The sequence below is a fragment of the Sphaerodactylus townsendi genome, linkage group LG08 (genome assembly GCF_021028975.2).
Source record: "Sphaerodactylus townsendi isolate TG3544 linkage group LG08, MPM_Stown_v2.3, whole genome shotgun sequence".
NCBI classification, from domain to species: domain Eukaryota; kingdom Metazoa; phylum Chordata; class Lepidosauria; order Squamata; family Sphaerodactylidae; genus Sphaerodactylus; species Sphaerodactylus townsendi.
This window is the reverse complement of record NC_059432.1, coordinates 73,072,380-73,091,003: the sequence shown is the minus strand read 5'-3', so window position 1 is coordinate 73,091,003 and position 18,624 is coordinate 73,072,380. Positions and strand designations below refer to the sequence as shown.

At 42.6% G+C, this 18,624-nt stretch overlaps 1 protein-coding gene across 6 annotated transcripts in view; it reads left to right on the top strand.

Annotated features, from left to right (window-relative positions):
• Nucleotides 1-18,624, top strand: part of SNED1 (sushi, nidogen and EGF like domains 1) — a 93,832-nt gene that overhangs the window by 71,849 nt on the left and 3,359 nt on the right. For 3 of the 6 annotated variants that reach the window (XM_048505155.1, XM_048505156.1, XM_048505154.1), the window contains exons 19-31: nt 807-920; nt 2,319-2,432; nt 2,717-2,830; nt 3,427-3,723; nt 6,160-6,343; nt 8,165-8,277; nt 8,819-9,097; nt 10,723-10,867; nt 11,007-11,089; nt 11,175-11,276; nt 14,172-14,288; nt 17,365-17,452; nt 18,533-18,613. In XM_048505155.1, coding sequence (XP_048361112.1) covers nt 807-920; nt 2,319-2,432; nt 2,717-2,830; nt 3,427-3,723; nt 6,160-6,343; nt 8,165-8,277; nt 8,819-9,097; nt 10,723-10,867; nt 11,007-11,089; nt 11,175-11,276; nt 14,172-14,288; nt 17,365-17,452; nt 18,533-18,613 — 1,831 coding nt within the window. Of the gene's footprint in view, nt 1-806; nt 921-2,318; nt 2,433-2,716; nt 2,831-3,426; nt 3,724-6,159; nt 6,344-8,164; nt 8,278-8,818; nt 9,098-10,722; nt 10,868-11,006; nt 11,090-11,174; nt 11,277-14,171; nt 14,289-17,364; nt 17,453-18,532; nt 18,614-18,624 lie in introns of those variants that run through there. The other 3 variants (XM_048505157.1, XM_048505158.1, XM_048505160.1) reach the window with 2 other exon arrangements.

The window sequence follows — 18,624 nt, the reverse complement described above, 5'->3', positions numbered from 1 at the left end:
CAAAGCAACAGGGAAGTACTGCATAACTTGCCATTGTATTTTCACACACACAAAAGGCCCTTTTCCCAGATAAAAGAAATAAAAAAATAAACTTCATAGAGTTGACACAAAAAACCTTGTGTTCTGAAAGGAATGGAAAGAACTGCTTATTAAAGAATAATACAGACTCAAGGTAGTGCCTTTCTCTGTAAAAAGTTAGTACATTAGTTGACTGAAAGGGAATTTTTAACAGTACATTTATAAGTAGATTGGGTGGATGCTGACTAATGTTTCCACAGACACTAGGATTTCTGCTCATGGAGTATGATTTTCCCACTTCCTCCTTCCATGGCAGTCCAAAATGCTTCCTCAAAGTCTTGTTCCTGGAGATCCCCCCCCCCCCCGCCCGCCTGCCTTTCTTCAAGAATAGGATTTGGGGGGAGCACATTTCAGACTGCTGTAGGAGCGGGAAAGCCAAGAAAACTATTCCCCGTGAGTTAGAATCCTTGCACTCATGGAAATGTCTAGTCTGGCTCCAATTCAATGGTTGTTGCTAATGTCTACAGTATTTTTTTATTCTAAACATACAAATTCTCCTCATTTATCCTCATAACAGCCTTGTAAGGATATCCTTTAATTTAAAAACTTATAAATGTATATGCTGCTCCAGAGACTTGCTCTAGATGGTTAACAAATAAAAAAACTATTAGAACAAGTTGATAAAACTATTAATGGCTAAATGAATCTGCTGGTGGTTCCTCCTTTTCATTCCAGCATTGTGCTTATTAAATAATAGCCTTTTTCCTTCTCTTTTTCCATTTACACAGAGATTGATGAGTGTCAGTCAGAACCATGCAAAAACAGTGGAACCTGTAAAGATCGGCCAGGATCATTTATCTGTCATTGTCCTGAAGGCTTCATTGGAACCCAGTGTGAAACGGGTAAAAAGGGGGATTGATAAACACCCTTACTGAGATCTTCAGTACTATTTCAACTGGAAAGTCCCAGATATCCTTATGACATTCTATTGTCTTCACTGCTGTAGATTCCCTCATTTTCTATTAATATTGATTTCTGGGTGCTGTTTACCGTTAGTATTCACACTCTCTTTCTTTCTTTCTTTCTTTCTTTCTTTCTTTCTTTCTTTCTTTCTTTCTTTCTTTCTTTCTTTCTTTCTTTCTTTCTTTCTTTCTTTCTTTCTTTCTTTCCCCCCCCCCCCCCCCGAGAAAACTTGTTTCCTACATTCAGTTTATTTTAGCTGTGTAGGGCTCTTAAGTCCATCTGAACAAGTAATGGCAAAATGAAACTTGCTACCGCTCTGTGACGTAGAAAATGCTGTTTGCAACTTGCAACATTGATACCTTCCAGCTAGTTAAATTTCAAATGACATGGTGCCTGCAGGAGTCACCTGATAAACTCACTGTGATTCTCTGGGGTGACTGACCACATAATGAAGTTAGTATTAATGTGCCCTTACTATTCCCTGCCTCTCATTCCTGCTCGTTTGCGTGGGTCTGTGATGGGTTTACAGCGCCCACTTGGAATTCTTCAGCCGATTATGCACAAGGCATCTGCCGCACTGCAGGGGCAAATATTGGTTGAGGCAAGATTTTCTTGTATGGATGTATTTCCCCGAGGCCCATTTTCAGTTTCCATTCTTCCCGTGCCAGGCAACACCACTATAAGCACACCTTTAATTTTCTTCACTGCCAGAACAGGGGAGATTTGCCAGTAAGCACAACTTTACCCCAACATCTTCTTTTTGTCCACTGCCAGCCTACCTAGTTTCACCCCTCTCACTCCCTCGTGCCAGAGAATGGAAACAGTGGGCAGGCAGTGGGCAAGGAATCTTTTCAGAATTATTGTTTCAATGTTTGTTATAATGTTTGTTTGTCCTAACCCTTTGGGACATTTCAGTGTTGTTTTTGATTTACTTTTCTGAACCCAAAACTGTCTGCCTAACGATGTTCATGCTTGTAACATCTGAAAGTTCATTTATCTGACAGCCAAATTACTTGTTATTTGAGATAGGCCCAAGTGAATCTCCCAACACTTTCTCCTATCTCAATGGAACTGTTTGTGTCCATCAGGTTTTATTATTGAAATATTTATATATCACTTGGAATTGTGCTATTTCCTATCTTGAATTTCATCCAGATTGCATGTCTCTGGGGAGAAAATGAATGGTTTGATGGCCCAGGGGAGGTTTTCCCTGGGAGATTATGCACAGCACCATAGCAGGCATCTTTGCCAGGGGAATTATACCAGATACAGTCATCCTCTTAATTCCATGTGACGCCTCCTACAGATATCTGAGTGAGTCTATTTGTGCCCTTCAGAAGTGGATGCCTGTGAATCAAACCCTTGTCGGAATGGAGGAGAATGTGAAAATTACAGTGGTTCCTATCTGTGTGTCTGTCCAGAGGGCTTCTTTGGCTACCATTGTGAAATAGGTAAGTCTAAAATGGAAAACAATTGCTTCCATTTTCAGGCCCAGAAAATGGTAGATGCAAAATAGTAAACCTAGTACTTGTTAAACACTGAGAAATTTTATTTTCTTTAAAATTTCTCATTGGCGTTTTGCTTCCAGACAAACTTGATGATGAATATAAGCAAATAAACATTTTTATGGAAGTATTTGAGCCACCTCTGACAAACTCCCATGCCTTCTTAGGGAAGCCTGTGTGGCTTTTAACAGCTGCTATTCTGAAGTGTTCATTTTGACCTTGCTCCTCAGCTAGTGACCCCTGTTTCTCCAACCCGTGTGGGAGCAGAGGCTACTGTCTTCCCAGCAATGGATCTCATAACTGCACCTGCAAAGTGGGCTACAGTGGCAAGAACTGTGAGAAAGGTAAACAGACTCAAAAGCCACTCCCATCATTGGTTGGGTTAGTGTTGTAAATGCCAAATAAGCAATGCAGTTATTTTATTTGATTGACATGGAAGGGGACAGGCAAGTCCTTGGAGTTGCACTCTCAGCATATGGGCTGTCATGGCTGGATATCCTTTCCCCGCCCGCCATACTCATGAGCCACAGATGCTCTACATCATATTTACATAAATCCAAACTGTTACAATTCCTTTCTAAAAAACAGAGAAATGTCACATGATTCAATGTGCTTCTGTGCATTACATTTTGAGTTTGATAGACAAGAATGTGCCCACCTGCTTCCTCACAATGGCAAGGGAATCTTTTGCCTGACCCCAGGAAGCCCTAACTGACCCACACAGTTCTACTTTTTAAATATTTTTAAAATTGAAAAGAAGGAATAATACCCACCAGATATTTGTAACATATGATTTTTAACATTTTGTTGTATCAGACTCGCATTAAACTGAACCTTGCCTGCTTCCCCTTGTAAGAATGTTTTGAAGGTGGAATAAGCAAACTGTGTTCCTCAAAGTTTAATGATGTCCATTCTGTTTGCTTTACCTGACACCTGGAAGAGCTGCTGCCCCCAACATCACTGAAGGTGGAAAGGGTGGAGGAGACTGGGCTGTTAATCTCTTGGCGCCCTCCGAAGGACCAAGCTGCCAAGCATATGATTGATGGCTACGCCGTGACGTACGTATCCTTCGACGGCTCTTACCGCAGGACTGATTATGTGGACCGAAGTCGTGCTGCCCACCAATTGCGGGCACTAGCCTCCGGCAAAGTCTACAATATTTCTGTCTTTTCAGTCAAACGCAACTTGAACAACAAGAATGATATCAGCAAGCCTGTCATGCTCGTCACTCGTACTAGTGAGTAGCTGCTTCAAGGAAACGGAGTTGTGGGTACAGAAATGCTTGGCTGAAACAACCAGAACTATATTAGCAGGAGTCTTTCCAGGCTAATAGAAAGTTCCTCACATAAATAGAAAACAGTGTAATGTCATATTATGGCAGGAACATCCTCCGGGCCTATCCAGGTTCGTTACTGATGAATAGCCCCCCCCCCCCCCCCAAAAAAAGCAGTCTTACATGCATATCTCAAGAACATTGGCCTGCAACCAGTGAGCAATGGATGAGGTAATACAGGAACAGATTTCTATGACATCCTTTTGTTTAACTTCACTACAGGTTTAGCGCTGTCACAGTTAATTGCTTATGGGGAACATTGTTTCAATGGAGCTTTAGTGTATAGATTGTATTTGTTAGGCACTTTCTTACATTGGGGTGTTATGTGGTTTCTGGGCTGTATGGCCGTGTTCTAGTAGCATTTTTTCTCCTGACGTTTTGCCTGCATCTGTGGCTGGCATCTTCAGATGATTTGATGGTAGTAAAGCAAGTGGAGTATATATACCTGTGGAACATCCAGTGTGGAAGAACCATTTGCCTGTTAACAAGTGTAAAGGGTGCAATTAGCAAGCTTGATTTACATGTGTTGGGTGGGATCCACTCATTTAGCATGTGAGTAACCATAAAGATAGCATAATCAATTAGTGAGGGCATCTACATTGTAGTAGCCTGGCCTTTTGATCCCTTTAAGAACATAAGAAAGAGCCTGCTGGATCAGACCAGAGTCCATCTAGTCCAGCACTCTGCTGCTCGCAGTGGCCCACCAGATGCCTTTGGGAGCTCACATGCAGGATGTGAAAGCAATGGCCTTCTGCTAAGGCATTTGCAATCTCAGATCAAGGAGGATCAAGATTGGTAGCCATAGATCAACTTCTCCATAAATCTATCCAAGCCCCTTTTAGAGGTATCCAGGTTAGTGGCCATCACCACCTCCTGTGGCAGCATATTCCAAACACCAATGACATGTTGTGTGAAGAAATTTTTCCTGTTATTAGCCCTAATTCTTCTCCCCAGCATTTTCAATGTATGCCCCCTGGTTCTAGTATTGTGAGAAACAGAGAAAAATTTCTCTGTGTCAACATTTTCTACCCCATGCATAATTTTATAGACTTCAATCACATCCCCTCTCAGATGTCTCCTCTCCAAACTAAAGAGTCCCTAACGCTGCAGCCTCTCCTCATAAGGAATGTGCTCCAATCCCTCAATCATCCTCGTTGCCCTTCTCTGCACTTTTTCTACCTCTTTGATATCCTTTTTGAGATGTGGCAACCAGAACTGAACACAGTACTCCAAGTGCGGTCGCACCACTGCTTTATATAAGGGCATGACAATCTTTGCAGTTTTATTCTCAATTCCTTTCCTAATTATCCCCAGCATAGAGTTTGCCTTTTTCACAGCTGCCATGCATTGAGTTGACATTCCCATGGAACTATCAACTAAGACGCTCAAATCCCTTTCCTGGTCTGTGATTGATAGTACTAACCCCTGTATGTGAAGTTTGTATGTGATAGTACTGACCCCTCTGTATGTGAAGTTTGGATTTTTTGCCCCTATGTGCATCACTTTACATTTTGCTACATTGAACTGCATTTGCCATTTCTTAGCCCACTCACCGAATTTATAATTCGCAATCCTTTGCAGTTCTCACCACCCTGCATAATTTGGTATCATCCGCAAACTTGGCCACCACGCTACCCACCCCTACTTTGATTGCTTACTGCCTGGAGACATCCTTTGTCTGGGTGGTGTTCACTTTCTTACATTGTCAAGTGATTACCTAGTAACGCTATTTTAAACAAAGCACAGGTTAAACAGAAACAGGTTGGCTTATTTCCAATGGCACAAGAGCACTTCAACTGTGGAAGGATGGGGGTTCAAACTGTTCTCTGCCACTGCAACCCTGTTCCTTTGGGTCCCTTGAACCATGCAAGTACTGCTCATGCAGGGGTTACAGTGAGAATGTAGGAAACTTCCAATCCACAGGCTAGCTTGCTTGTAGATCATAGATACTAACTTCATGCTTAGTGGGAACATAATGAGTTGTATCCCACCACTCCTCTTAGTTAAGTGCAGAGCCTTCAGCTAGAGGAAGAGGCTTTTCCCTTATCTGAGTGGAATGATAGTATGCAGCCCCCTTTTCTTTGGCATTGTGATGAAGCTGCAGAGATAGAAACTAATCAGAAGGTGAGGTTACAAGATGCCACATATGGTACACCCCGTGAGAGAAGGAGCCATCTCATGTACTAGTCCTGCCAAAATCCAAAACTGACATTTTTCTTCTGTAGGAAACAACTGAGATGGGAAGGAGGCCTCCAGGTAGGAAGTTCTTGCCCAAGAGGATAACATATGTGTGAGTGAGTCATAACTACCTCCTGTGTTTCCGCTTTCTCATCCCTTCAGGGCCTCGCATGGTAGAAGGATTTGAGATTGCCAATGTGACTGCCACAACCATTACTGTGCAATGGGCTCTCCACAGGCTTAAACACTCCACAGTGAGCAGGGTGCGTTTGTCCATACGTCAGCCAGAGGACGCAGGGGATCATGCTGCAGAATTAAATAATACCATGACTAAATACACATTCTGGTAAGAAGCAAGAGCTTCCTGGGCATGAGGGGAAGGGAGGCAGTGATGAATGAGACAAAGTAGGTCCAGTTGCAGCCTCTTGTTTAGATTGTCAGCTGTGCTGTGGGGAGCAAAGCAGCAGCAGCTGAAATTTTGAGCTTCTGCGCCACACAGTTCTCTATCCCATGCTCCTTTGTTCGTTCTTTAGAGATTATTGCAGGAGTCATTACAATATGTGTTTTTCTTGACATGAATGTTCCCCCCAAAGACAACCTCCAAACATGTTCAATAAAAGACTGGGGGTCTTAAGTACGAGCCAGTGAAACAGGCAGGAAATAATTCAGAGAAACTCCCAATTGTTACCCGTCATAAAAATCAACTTTCTAATTGATCTCCACTGCGTTACCCCCAAGTGCTTTCCCTCTGCCCACTAGTGTTTCCTCCAAAAATTCCAGATGTCATGTATGGTTTGCCTGAATTGTGATGCAGTAATGTGAATGGGGTGATTTTACTTTATTCTGTTCACTTTGTGTTCTCTCATCTTATATTTATAATAATCAGTAAAAATGTTCTTCAGCTGCTCAGCTAGGCACCTCTCAGTCATACAGAGAAAACTGCTCTGAGGGACCACACAAATAACCCCTTTTCCTTCTGTCAGAAAATAAAAAGCAGGCACTAGAGACTCTTTAAAGTAAAAACGATGAAATAGGAAGTTTTTATTTACATACACCAAGAAAACTGACTTTTGGCAAAGGAACAAATATTAAAAAACAAGAAATAGGTATTGAGGGGTTACTATATACAAGAGGTGGCAGTACCTCTCTTCCAAGTGCTACACGTTTGGCTCAGGTCACTAGCTTACTATCTTCAAGAGAATCATTTGTTACATTTCAGATTGCAATTTTTAAACTGTATATCATGTAAACTCCACCAGTTTTAGGCGTGACAAATATATTCAAGTTGGTGCTTTACTATTCAGTGGTTGAAAGACGCTTTTCTTTCCACTCTCCGTGTAAAAGTATTTCCAATGCAAAACAGTTTGCTTGTAAAACACTATATTCTAGACAACCCTTTCCACTAGATATATCTAGCCCACCTGTTGCTTAGCAGAGCAGGAATTCCAGCTAACCCTCAGGAAGCCAATTCCCCTCTTTATCTCTACCACCACTCTCATAAGCATATCTGAGTGGGTTTCCTCAGAGAAAAACAGCCAAGCAACCCGTATGCTTAGGCAGTTGGCACTATTTTTGTTAACACCAGGGATGTAGTACAGATTCTCCTTTTAATCTGACACTCCAGTTCCTCACACAGAGTATCTTAACCAAATTAAAACAGAGCCAACACACATCCATTTGTTCTGTCACTCTGATCAGAACTCCCAAATTACCAGAGAATGGGGCTACATTCACACACCATTCACTCTGGCATTCTCATCCAAACACCCTTCAAAAATCTCCTCGCACAGTCTTTAGATAGCCTTTTGCAGTCAGCCAATCACAAGCAGTCTTGACTTAACTCCTTGTGGGCTGCAGTCCTCTTGCATAAAATAAGGCTAAGTGTTGGTAATTGTCACATCCACCAATGTCTGTCAAAAATAACTTGCTTTTTTAAAACTAGAAACAGTTATTAAGGAGTCAGTGCTTTCAGAAAATTTGTCTCATGTACCCAACAGCTATCTGTTCATAGTAAGAGATTTGTTCACATTTCTTGCTGAGTAGGTAGTTTTCTGTGAGTCTCTGACTCAGCAACCATCAATGAGGAATAGTTTGTTCTTTCTTCCAAAATCATAGTATGTTGTTATGATTGGGATTTGCCCAGTGTATCTAATCTTCTTTGTAACAGGGACCTTCAGCCAGGGCAGAAGTATGTTATCCATATGTGGACCTTGAGTGGCCTCAGTCCTGAAGATCATCCCACTGAGAGTTTTACTACAGCACCCCTCTATGCATGGACTCGTGAGTATGACAGAAAATTATCCCATGTACTTCCCTGTCTTTATAGCCTATAAAACTGAGGTAAGCGCATTACTTATTATGGTGCTTGTCAATGTTGGCACTTAAAAAAGAAAGCCTAGGTCAACCAAAAATGCTGAAGGGAAGCTCCTGAGTGTGTCCCATGATGTCATATGATGGAGATATTTTAAGGCCTCCCGTGCTGTATTTCAGAATAGTAGTAGATATATGTCATGGCAAAAAATGGCTAGGGAAGGAGAAAATGTAAATCATCCATTAAAAACTCAGAAGAATAAAACTGCAGTCATCCAGCATTTGAAAGCTGACAAAGGAAATATCACCCAAGTATCTCTGGGGAGACTGTACCATACCATTTTCAAATAAATAATGGAATGTCCCAGCGGGCTTATTATCACCTGTTTGCACAGCAAAAATTAGAGTAGTTTTGTCCTAAGAATTCCCTTGTTATGCAGCTCTTTGGAGAAGCAGAACAAGGGCAGTTAAGATAAATTCCATGCTGGATTTCCTTCTTCTCCTTGAACAGGGCCTCTTCCTCCTAGGAACCTGACTGCATCTAGAATCACTGCCACCTCTGTCCATATGACCTGGGAAAAACCTCTGGTTGGCTCTGGAGAAGGATATATCATCAATGAAACCACCAGTCAGATTGAGAAGAGTCGGTATGTGCCCAATGGAAAGCTGACTTCCTATACCATGCGTGACCTGAAACCAGGGCAAAGATATCGTTTATCTGTGGCAGCTGTTCAGAAAACAGATCAAGGCCAAGTGACTAGTGAACCTGCCCATCTCTATATTACAACCTGTAAGTGCAAGAATTCATTATCCATGTCCATAGCTGCTTGCAAGCTCTCTGTTTCCTTTGTAGCTTCAGAGAGTGTGGGAAAGGGCACCTGAGTATTTAACATTTACCTTGGGTTGTAGCACTTAGGTTATCTGTGATGGCAAAAGATGAAATTCTTTATGCATGAGATGAGAATACTAGCCTGTATCTGTTGTGCAGGGCATGGCCAAGAAACAAGCAATTAGAAAAACCCTCTTTCTCCCAGCAGCCTTGTCTCGCCCTTGTCAATATCTCATGATCAACGTCTATTCCATTCCTTGGCAGTCGGTTTTTCAAAAAGCATTTGTTGACAGTTTAGCCTAAATCCTGTTTACATTGTTTCTTTCACAGAACTGTGCATTTTTAGAAGCTGAAGTCTATTCAAATTGGCATTAAATGAAAATATGCAATTAGCAGTTAACCTTTCTTTGGGTGATGGATTTTGAACATGTTTTGGTGGATTATGTTTTCAAACATTTATCTTTCTTCGAGTGAGGAGCTAGGGACTAGTTATCGCTGTAACAAGGAGTTAGGCACAGGCAGAGGCGTATGCGGGGAGGGGGGAATGGCAGGGTCCAGCTTTAAACTGCAGGCTTTAGAATCGGAGCGTGCAGTTTAAAGCTGGACCCAGACAGGCTGAGCTCGCAGTTAAACTATGGGCTTGGCCTGGCTTATCCCAGCCTTTAACTCTGCACCTGCCTCTAAAGTTCACATGGGTCTTGGAGGCAGCAAGCGGCATGGGTTCAGCTCTGTGCCACCTGCTGCCTCCCAGACCCATGTGGAGTCTGGGTGCAGGCATATTTTTTTGGTTTGGGTTTTGCAGAAAAACATGAAATGTAGTATCTGCTTTTGGGGATTGCCGGGGGGGGTGGGGGGTGTCAAAAATGTCCAGGTCTAATAAGCCAAACCCAAAACATACTAATGATTTTGTTTTGCCCACTGTAGGTAAAGTACTTACCTACAGTGAATTTCATTTACCACATTGTCATGCCCAACCTGCAGAGCGCTTCCTGCAGTTCTTCACAATCCACTTCGGTTTTCATCTCCCTGAATACTTTGGCATCACCTGCAAACTTGTCTGCTCTGCTCACCCCCAAATCCAAATATTTTATGAACCAGTAACGCAGGTCCTAGTATCAATCCTTGGTGAACCACACTGCTTATTTCCCTCTATTGAGAGAAGAAGAAGAGTTGGATTTATATCCCCCATTTCTCTCCTATAGGAGACTCAAAGGGGCTTACAAACTCCTTACCCTTCCCCGCTCACAACAAACACCCTGTGAGGTAGGTGGGGCTGAGAGAGCTCCAAAGAGCTGTGACTAGCCCAAAGTCACCCAGCTGGAGTGTGTTGGAATGTACAGGCTAATCTGAATTCCCCAGATAAGCCTCCACAGCTCAGGTGGCAGAGCAGGGAATCAAACCCAGTTCTTCCAGATTAGAGTACACCTGCTCTTAACCACTACACCACTGCTGCTATGGAGAGAACTTTCCATAGTAAGGCAGAGCATTGTGCTATGCCTTGATAGTCTTACATGATTTTCTCATAATTTTTTTTTCTTTCTGGATGACTATTTCCATATGGCTGAATTTATCATTCTGGTCTACAGTACAGAAGGATAAAAGTCCAGAAAGGCGCTGGAGCCAGACAGGACATCCTCGAGTGCTTAGAAATCGAGTCCCTCCACCATACTTGCCAGATCTGCGCCTTCTTGCGGATCACAACACCCCAGAGGAACCTTCACAAGCACCTAGGTAAATAATCAGGTCATCAGGAGTTCAGTTATCAAGCAAAATAAACATGAATTGCTTTATCAGATGTGAAAGTCTAACTGCATCAGTTCCATTAATGGTGTTCTGTGAGTTCCAGTCTCTTTTTTTTTTTCTTGTGAAGTTTTACAGAACTGGTGGATGGCAGGGGAAGGATCACCACTAAATTCAGCAGCTCACCAAGCAGACATGTCACTGTGAGAACACGTAAGTGCCCTCCATCGTCCCCTCTTTATTGCACCAGTATTGCACAAGCCCTTGTGCTTAAAGGATTGCTGGATTATTCTTCTAGAACCTGAGGTTCCAAAGAAAGTGGAAGAAAACGTGGAAGAATCTACCAATCAAGGCAGCCTGGCACTGCAGCTATCGGAGCCCGAGAGCAGCAAAAAAGAAAGTAAGTCTGAAGACGGGTTAGAAAGCTAGAGATGACACAATACCAGCCCCTGTCTAAGCTTTAGTTTTCAAAACCAGTTCTACAGTCACATTTTGGGTGCCCACCTGCAAAGAGGGAGGAGGCTCCTTCACCATTACAAATAATGTAGAACTTAATCAGGAATAATTTTTGTCATGTTCCTTTATTTGCGTCTCATTATCCTAGTAGTATATGAAGCATAGCTGAGTTCAGTCTGGCATAGCCTACTTAAGAAAGCAAATTAGAATCACTGTGGTCCATTGACACATATTTACTAAGCAAGTACACCCTCCAATTTGCTTTGCAGTTAAGGCATAACTAAATAATTATTAGATGTTTCTAAGTGTGTAGTTTAGCTTAAGAACTTGCCTTCCAGTGTTTGGAGTTTAGACTCTTGCAGAGCTTTATGATAGGGAGATAAGAATAGCTCTCAGTAGAAATCTGAAAGGTAACCGAACCAGTTATAGTGCTGAAGCCTCTTTCATCTTTTCATCAATTATTTCTCACACAAGCAATGAATTATATAGATTAAGATCAGAATTTCTTTTTAAAAAGGAGCCCAGTCGCATCTGAAAGGCTAATGAAACTTTTTCCCAGCATAGCTTATATATAATAAAGAGAACTTCAACTCATGAAAGCATTGTAGCTGGAATAAATGTTGTTAGTAGTGGCATTGGACTGTTCTGTTTTACATCTGCATATTATCATGAATGCCAATCTGGAATTTGAGAAAAGCTTATATAGCTTAGCATTTTGTGCTAGAATTTCACCAGTCAGCAGGTATTAGATTGTTACTGAAAATTGCAATTTTCATAGATTAAAGATTTCACTCACCTATTTCTAGTTTGACCAATGCTTTTCCCCTTATCCATTCACCTCAATCCTCCAGGCTCTGGCCTTGCTGCACACTGACTTCCACAGTTGTCCTTAGCAATCTGAAATAGTTTGTACTACTGAAACCCTTAAATGTTGGACTTTAAGCCTTAAATATTGCTGGCTCAGGCTGGGAAAGGAAACAAAGTACATAAGAGATTCTCTCCCCAGATGTGAGAAGCTATGCTAGTCCCAGAACTTTGGGACTTCCTTCTTCAGATAATGCTATTTAACTGTCGAGAACTGAGCAGTGGAGTTGATGCTGAGGGGGGAGAAGCCCAGAGCTACAAACCTAAGAAACCGACAGAACTCCTCCATTTGTGGGAGTGTAGGGAGAGCAGAACCAGCAGAAAAATTATTCATTTAAACATTTACATCAACCTTTGAACTTTAAAAACACGCCAAGTAGGCTTACAAAGTTAAAATCCTCACAAAACCATTAAAATAGATAGCATTAAAATGTATTAGCATGATTGACAGATTTAAATTTTAAAAAGCTTTTCTGAATAAAAACATTTTCAGTAGATACTGGAACGCCTCAAGGGAAATAAATGTGTGAAGTTCAAGTGGGACTGAGTGGGACAGCTGCTGAAAAAAGCTCATACATGTTCCCACTGATTTTTCTGTTGGAGATTCCCACAATAAGGGGTCCTCAGCATATATCAAAGTACAAGCCAGTATGTACAGGCTGAAGTTATCCGCCAGTACCATGGACCTACTGGGCATAGAGGCATTCTGGCAGCCAATGTATTTGGCACAAAATGCAGCCTGTTTTCAGAAGTTAAGGCAATTTAAAACAGGATTTGCTGCTTGTTACATGTATGCTTATTCCATTTTCATTTGTTTATTAATTAAAATATTTATATCCTACCTTTCCTTGTGGCTCAGTTTGGTTATGTCATTTAAAACATTGCAGTTTAAAACTGCAGTTACAAAACCTCTAGTATTCAGCTCCCAAAGGATGTTTGCAGCTTGTGTGTGTTAAGTGCCAATTAAGTCGCTTCTGACTCAGCGACCCTATGAATCAATGTCATCCAAAATGTCCTATCGTTTACAGCCTTGTTCAGGTCTTGCAATCTGAGGGCTGTGGACTCCTTTGTAGAGTCAATCAGTCTCATGTTGGGTCTTCCTCTTTTCCTGCTGACTTCAGCTTTTCCTATCACTATTGTAGTTTATACTTCATTAACAGGGCTGGCAAATAGAACTGGCTTGCAGCTTTCCTGAAGCTTTCTGACAGCACACCTCTCACCTTCTCAGAGCACCTGTTCCACAAAGGGAGCTGTGGGAAGCAGGATGTGGTTTTTGACAGGCAGGCTTTACTAAGTGGACTAAGCCAGTAGGTGGCAGTCTGAAGATACTGTAGTACTTAGAACACCAGGACATATGGAAGGAGATAGTCCTCTGTGTGTGTGCGTGTGTGTGTGTGCGCGCGCGCGCGCGTGCATGCATGCATGTAACATCATAACCTTGAATTGGACTCAGAAACAAACCAGCATCCAGTGTAGTTGTTTTAAGATGTAGTTGTTCCATATTTTTTTTCCTCTGGCAAAACAATTTTGCAGATCTTTGAATTTGGCCCTAGGCAACAGTGAGAGCTTTAAAATTATTTAAAACACTTTCAGCTTTTAAATTATTGTCCTCAATAATAATTAATAATCTGTGTTAAGTAGCTCTGTATGCAGTTGTGCGGGTCACAGAGCAATCACTTGCATTGGTTCTGTAATACGTGATTATGAACTGGCGTGATTATGAACTCACTTCAGCCATAGGCTTACCACTGCAATAAGCTGTCAACAGCAGATTTCCTGTTTTCTAGCAGGATCTCACAGACTTGGTTCCTGCACGCAGACCTAAACACTGGTAACACTAAGGAAAAATGAAGATCATGAATGTCATGCACCTTCTTTAAAGTCCAAAAGTTGCCTTCCATTCCTCCCTGGAGGAGTAGAGGAACAGTTCTTGTGCAAGGCCCAAAATATCTCTTCCCATCATTTACATTTGCAGGTGAGAAGCAGAACTGTTCCGTAAACTCCTGCAAGAATGGGGGAACCTGTGTCACTGACTCAGAGTCCTACCACTGTGACTGTAATCCTGGATACAAAGGCAGACACTGTGAACTAGGTAAGTTAAGGAGTATATACTTAGCAGAATTCTCTTAACTGCCTTGTCTTTGCAATACTGGAGCAAACTATTTGAGAAAAACCACACTACAATCCAAGCAGAGAGCAGACGAGATGCCAACATAGCTCCTCATTAAAAGAAGCTGAAAGGTCTGACGATGCAAGTACATGATGGAAGTACATAGGAAGTACATGATGGAAACTGCAGAGACAGATGCAATACTCTCCACTGCTTAGTTAAAGGAATCTAGGTCTCTGTCTCCGACTGGGCTAGATGTATATGCACTCTGAATGGCACACAGAAAATGTACGGGCTCAGTTCTTCCTGTCCCTAGGAAAACCCTTTTTGGCCACAGATTACAGTTGTCACAGAGATGTGTCAGGGTATTAGAGGCGACATAACCATTACTGCAGTTCTCTGTTGTATAGAAAGCCTGATGTGAGTGGTCCAGTTGTCTTAAGCATTATAATGTTGAAAGAGCAGGTCACATCAAGATTGCTGCCTTCCCTTCTACAAACAGGAATATTGCTAGTTAAGATTTTACTTTCTAATAGAGAAGAAACTATATGGTCTTCAATGTTACATGGCTTATGCAAGGAAACCACTCATATGCACTGTTGTATAAAGTTTCCTGGCTGAAATAAGAACATAAGAAAAAGCCTGCTGGATCAGGCCAGAGTCCATCTAGTCCAGCACTCTGCTACTTGCAGTGGCCCACCAGATGCCTTTGGGAGCTCACATATAGGATGTGAAAGCAATGGCCTTCTGCTGTGCTGCATAGATCAACTTCTCCTCCATAAATCTGTCCAAGCCCCTTTTAAAACTATCCAGGTTAGTGGCCATCACCACCTCCTGTGGCAGCATATTCCAAACACCAATCATGCGTTGCGTGAAGAACACCTAATGACACCTGCATCAACTATACATTCCATGGAAACACATGCAATAAAAGCTGCTGGGAGGGGAGATTTTAAACAGACAAATGGGGAAAGAAGTTTCAAACTCTTTCCTTGCCTACCACTTTTCTGCTGTGAATTATTCTCTTACATACCCCCTTCCCTTTGATAGCAAAGGGGAACCATATTATTCCTTATTTGGAACAATATTATGAGGAATAGCAACTTGGAAAGGGAGATTCGGGAAGAAGGGACAGCAAGGTTTGGCATTTGCACAATTGCTGCTTCTGTACTCCGAATTCCCTTGTTTCATGTAACTCAGAGGCAGGTTGAAACATCACAACAGCCCTGGAACAAGCTGGGGGTGTGGCTATGAGGACAGCGAGTAGAGCTTTTCTTGTTATCACTGCAAGTCAGGTCCAAACAATTCCTGTGGTTCTGCCAGCAGAAGTGGACTTCCCTTGCATTGGAGTCCTGGCCACCAGTGATTTTCCAGAATGGTGGCTCAGAGGGAAATTTCCCAATTAGTACATCCTTGGTCTAGGTGCCTGTAAATTCTAGTTTTGCCATAAGAATAACCAGCAGGAATTGTAAAGCAAGTGTTACCATTAGAGGTAGAGATTCATGATGCAGTGATAACAAGGCACAAGACCATGGGAAAGAAAACATGGAGATTTGCAGTTCAGGTGCTTTGGCTCCAATGCACCTTCAGGCTAGTCCTGCTTCTTAGCAAACAGCTGTTGTGTACATCTTGGATCTGTATATAAAGCCCTACTCTCAACAGTACAGCCTCTCAGACTCTGGTTTCCATGGTTACAGTACCATGGAGATAAACAATGACTTGAACTACAGCAGAACTTATCAAGTGGAAGAGCCGCATGGTTCTGCAAAAGGAGTGTCTATGAGAACTAATCGGATACCGGTATGACAGAAATGAAACAATTGTAAGATTTGCTTTCTCTGCTGTGTGCCAGTAGGCAGAGCCAAAGCAGAAAAATAAAGGCTAAAGCTGACCCCACTGCAGGTGCTAGGATAGTGAATTAAACCAGCTGCTGTATTACTGTATATAATGAAAAATGCGGACATACTTGGAGGATTATTTCAAATGCAGACACACTTTGGAGAAGTCGATCTATAGCTACCAATCTTGATCCTCCTTGATCTGAGATTGCAAATGCCTGAGCAAACCAGGTGCTTGGGAGCAGCAGCAGCAGGCCATTGCTTTCACATCCTGCATGTGAGCTCCCAAAAGCATCTGGTGGGCCACTGTGAGTAGCAGAGTGCTGGACTAGATGGACTCTGGTCTGATCCAGTAGGCTCTTTCTTATGTGCTTATAACCAGAGGTGGGATCCAGCAGGTTCTCACAGGTTCCCGAGAGTAGGTTACTAATTATTTGTGTGTGCCGAGAGGGGGTTACTAATTGGTGATTTTGCCACGTGATTTTTGCCTTAGTTATGCCCCTCCTCTCAGCAGTAGCGCACAGAACTTGAAGCAGTCTAGCAGGAGATGCACCGGCGTGCGTGGCAGCCTGCGCCTGCGGGCATTCGTTTCCCGCCCAAGGACCAGTGCAGTGGCTGCATCCTTGCCACAGCCCCACCCAGGAATGCCCCGCCCCTGGAATGCCCGGCCACGGCCCTGTAGTGTCCCGCCCAGCCCCATTGGCGCTATGCCACAGTTTGAATCCCACCACCATGGGAACCTGTTACTAAAATTTTTGGATCCCACCACTGCTTATAACACATTGTACTTAAGTTTATTTTTACTAGTGACAGTATCAAAGGGACTTGAAATTCAGCTGATGATTATGAAAAGTAGGTTACACTAGTGTGTCTCATAGTCATTGCCCTTTATGTCCCTAGCTATCAGAATACCTAAGACTTGACTTTGTAGTAATGTATTCAGACATGTTTTACTACCTGAGAAGAAATAGCATATCTGTTTACTGCAACAATCTAGTACTGGGCTGGATGTATTCTCACATTCCAATTTAAAGGTTCAAGGTGCCCCTATTTCTCCACAATTCATCTATTTTAAATTCACCGTGTCTGGTATAATGTTTGTGTTTCGATAACAGGACTATTAATAAGAAGAAAATGAAGTTGAAAGGCCTATCTGCATTAACTATGGGTTTTGACTCAAAACCATCTCTTGTCCCTACCTTCCCAATTTCTCTCTTCAGCCTGCAAGAAGGTGCCTCATTCTTGTACTCGGCTCTATTCAGAAACCAAGTCCTTTCCGGTCTGGGAGGGAGGTGTCTGTCATTACTTGTAAGCACCATCTCACTCTGGTTACTCATCTTTCTTCTACCTACAGAATTCACAAACAAGACACAGCTCTGATCAGTTGTTCCCATCAATAGCCTAAGAACCTAGTCTAAGAATGGGAGGGGGAAGAGGCTCAGTATTATAGAGCATCTGCTTAGCATACAGAAGGACCCTTCCATCCCCAGCATCCTCAGTTTAAAGGATCAGCTGGTAGGTATGTGAGAGACCTCTTCCTGGACAACTGCTGCAAGAATACTGAAACTTGATAGAGTCTGAGTCAGTAATACGCAGCTTCATGTGTTCAGCCTGTGCATCTCTTTTCCAAACATTGCCACAAATAGATCATGTATGTAAATAAGAAACAAGTAGCATGCCAAAATTACCTGTTGTTTTACCTCATAACATGCATGATTGAAATCTGCATTAATCTGAGAAGGAATCTATCCTAGCATGTACAAAAATGATATAGGGGGACTATTCCAAACCAGACCACCTCCATCACAGTGCCTCAGTCCAAATCCCCCCATCATAATTCAGATCTGAAGCTAGTAAAAATTCATGTGGAACTGTATCCTAATGAAGTTTGATATGATTTTAGCATGGTTTATCTCAATCAGTTTACATAAAAGGCCCACACAAGGGTACCTGGCTGAAACATTTTCCTTTGTGTACAGGTCTCCCTCATGTTCTCTTAAAATAAAGACCAAACCACTGTTCAGCCCTGTGTCCCCCATCTTAAATAGAGATGGGTGTGCTTAAGTTACAGGGCTGGAGCGAGGAGAAACTGTGCATGGGGCACGTGCGTGCCCTGCGCCCCTGCCACGGCGCCTCCTGCCCCCGCCATGCCCCCTCTGCAGCCCAGCCACGTCTCCTTTGCGGCTCCGCCCAGGGCATCATGTCCACCCCCACCCCGTGGGCACTACACCACTGCTAAGTTACCCTTAGTCAAATTGCCTCTTAGGATGCTTTCAGCCCTATATTTTGGAACTAAAGTTATTGAATTCCTTTATGTCTGTCAGGACTTATCTTCAGAGCCCCTCGCAATGCCTGCATTCTCTAACATGTTGTTTGCTGTTATGACAGATACAGGCGGGTCTACAAAGTCCACCAGGATGTCTGCTACAAGGAGAGTTGTGAGAGCACTCCAAACAAAGCGGTCAGCAGGTACAAAGATG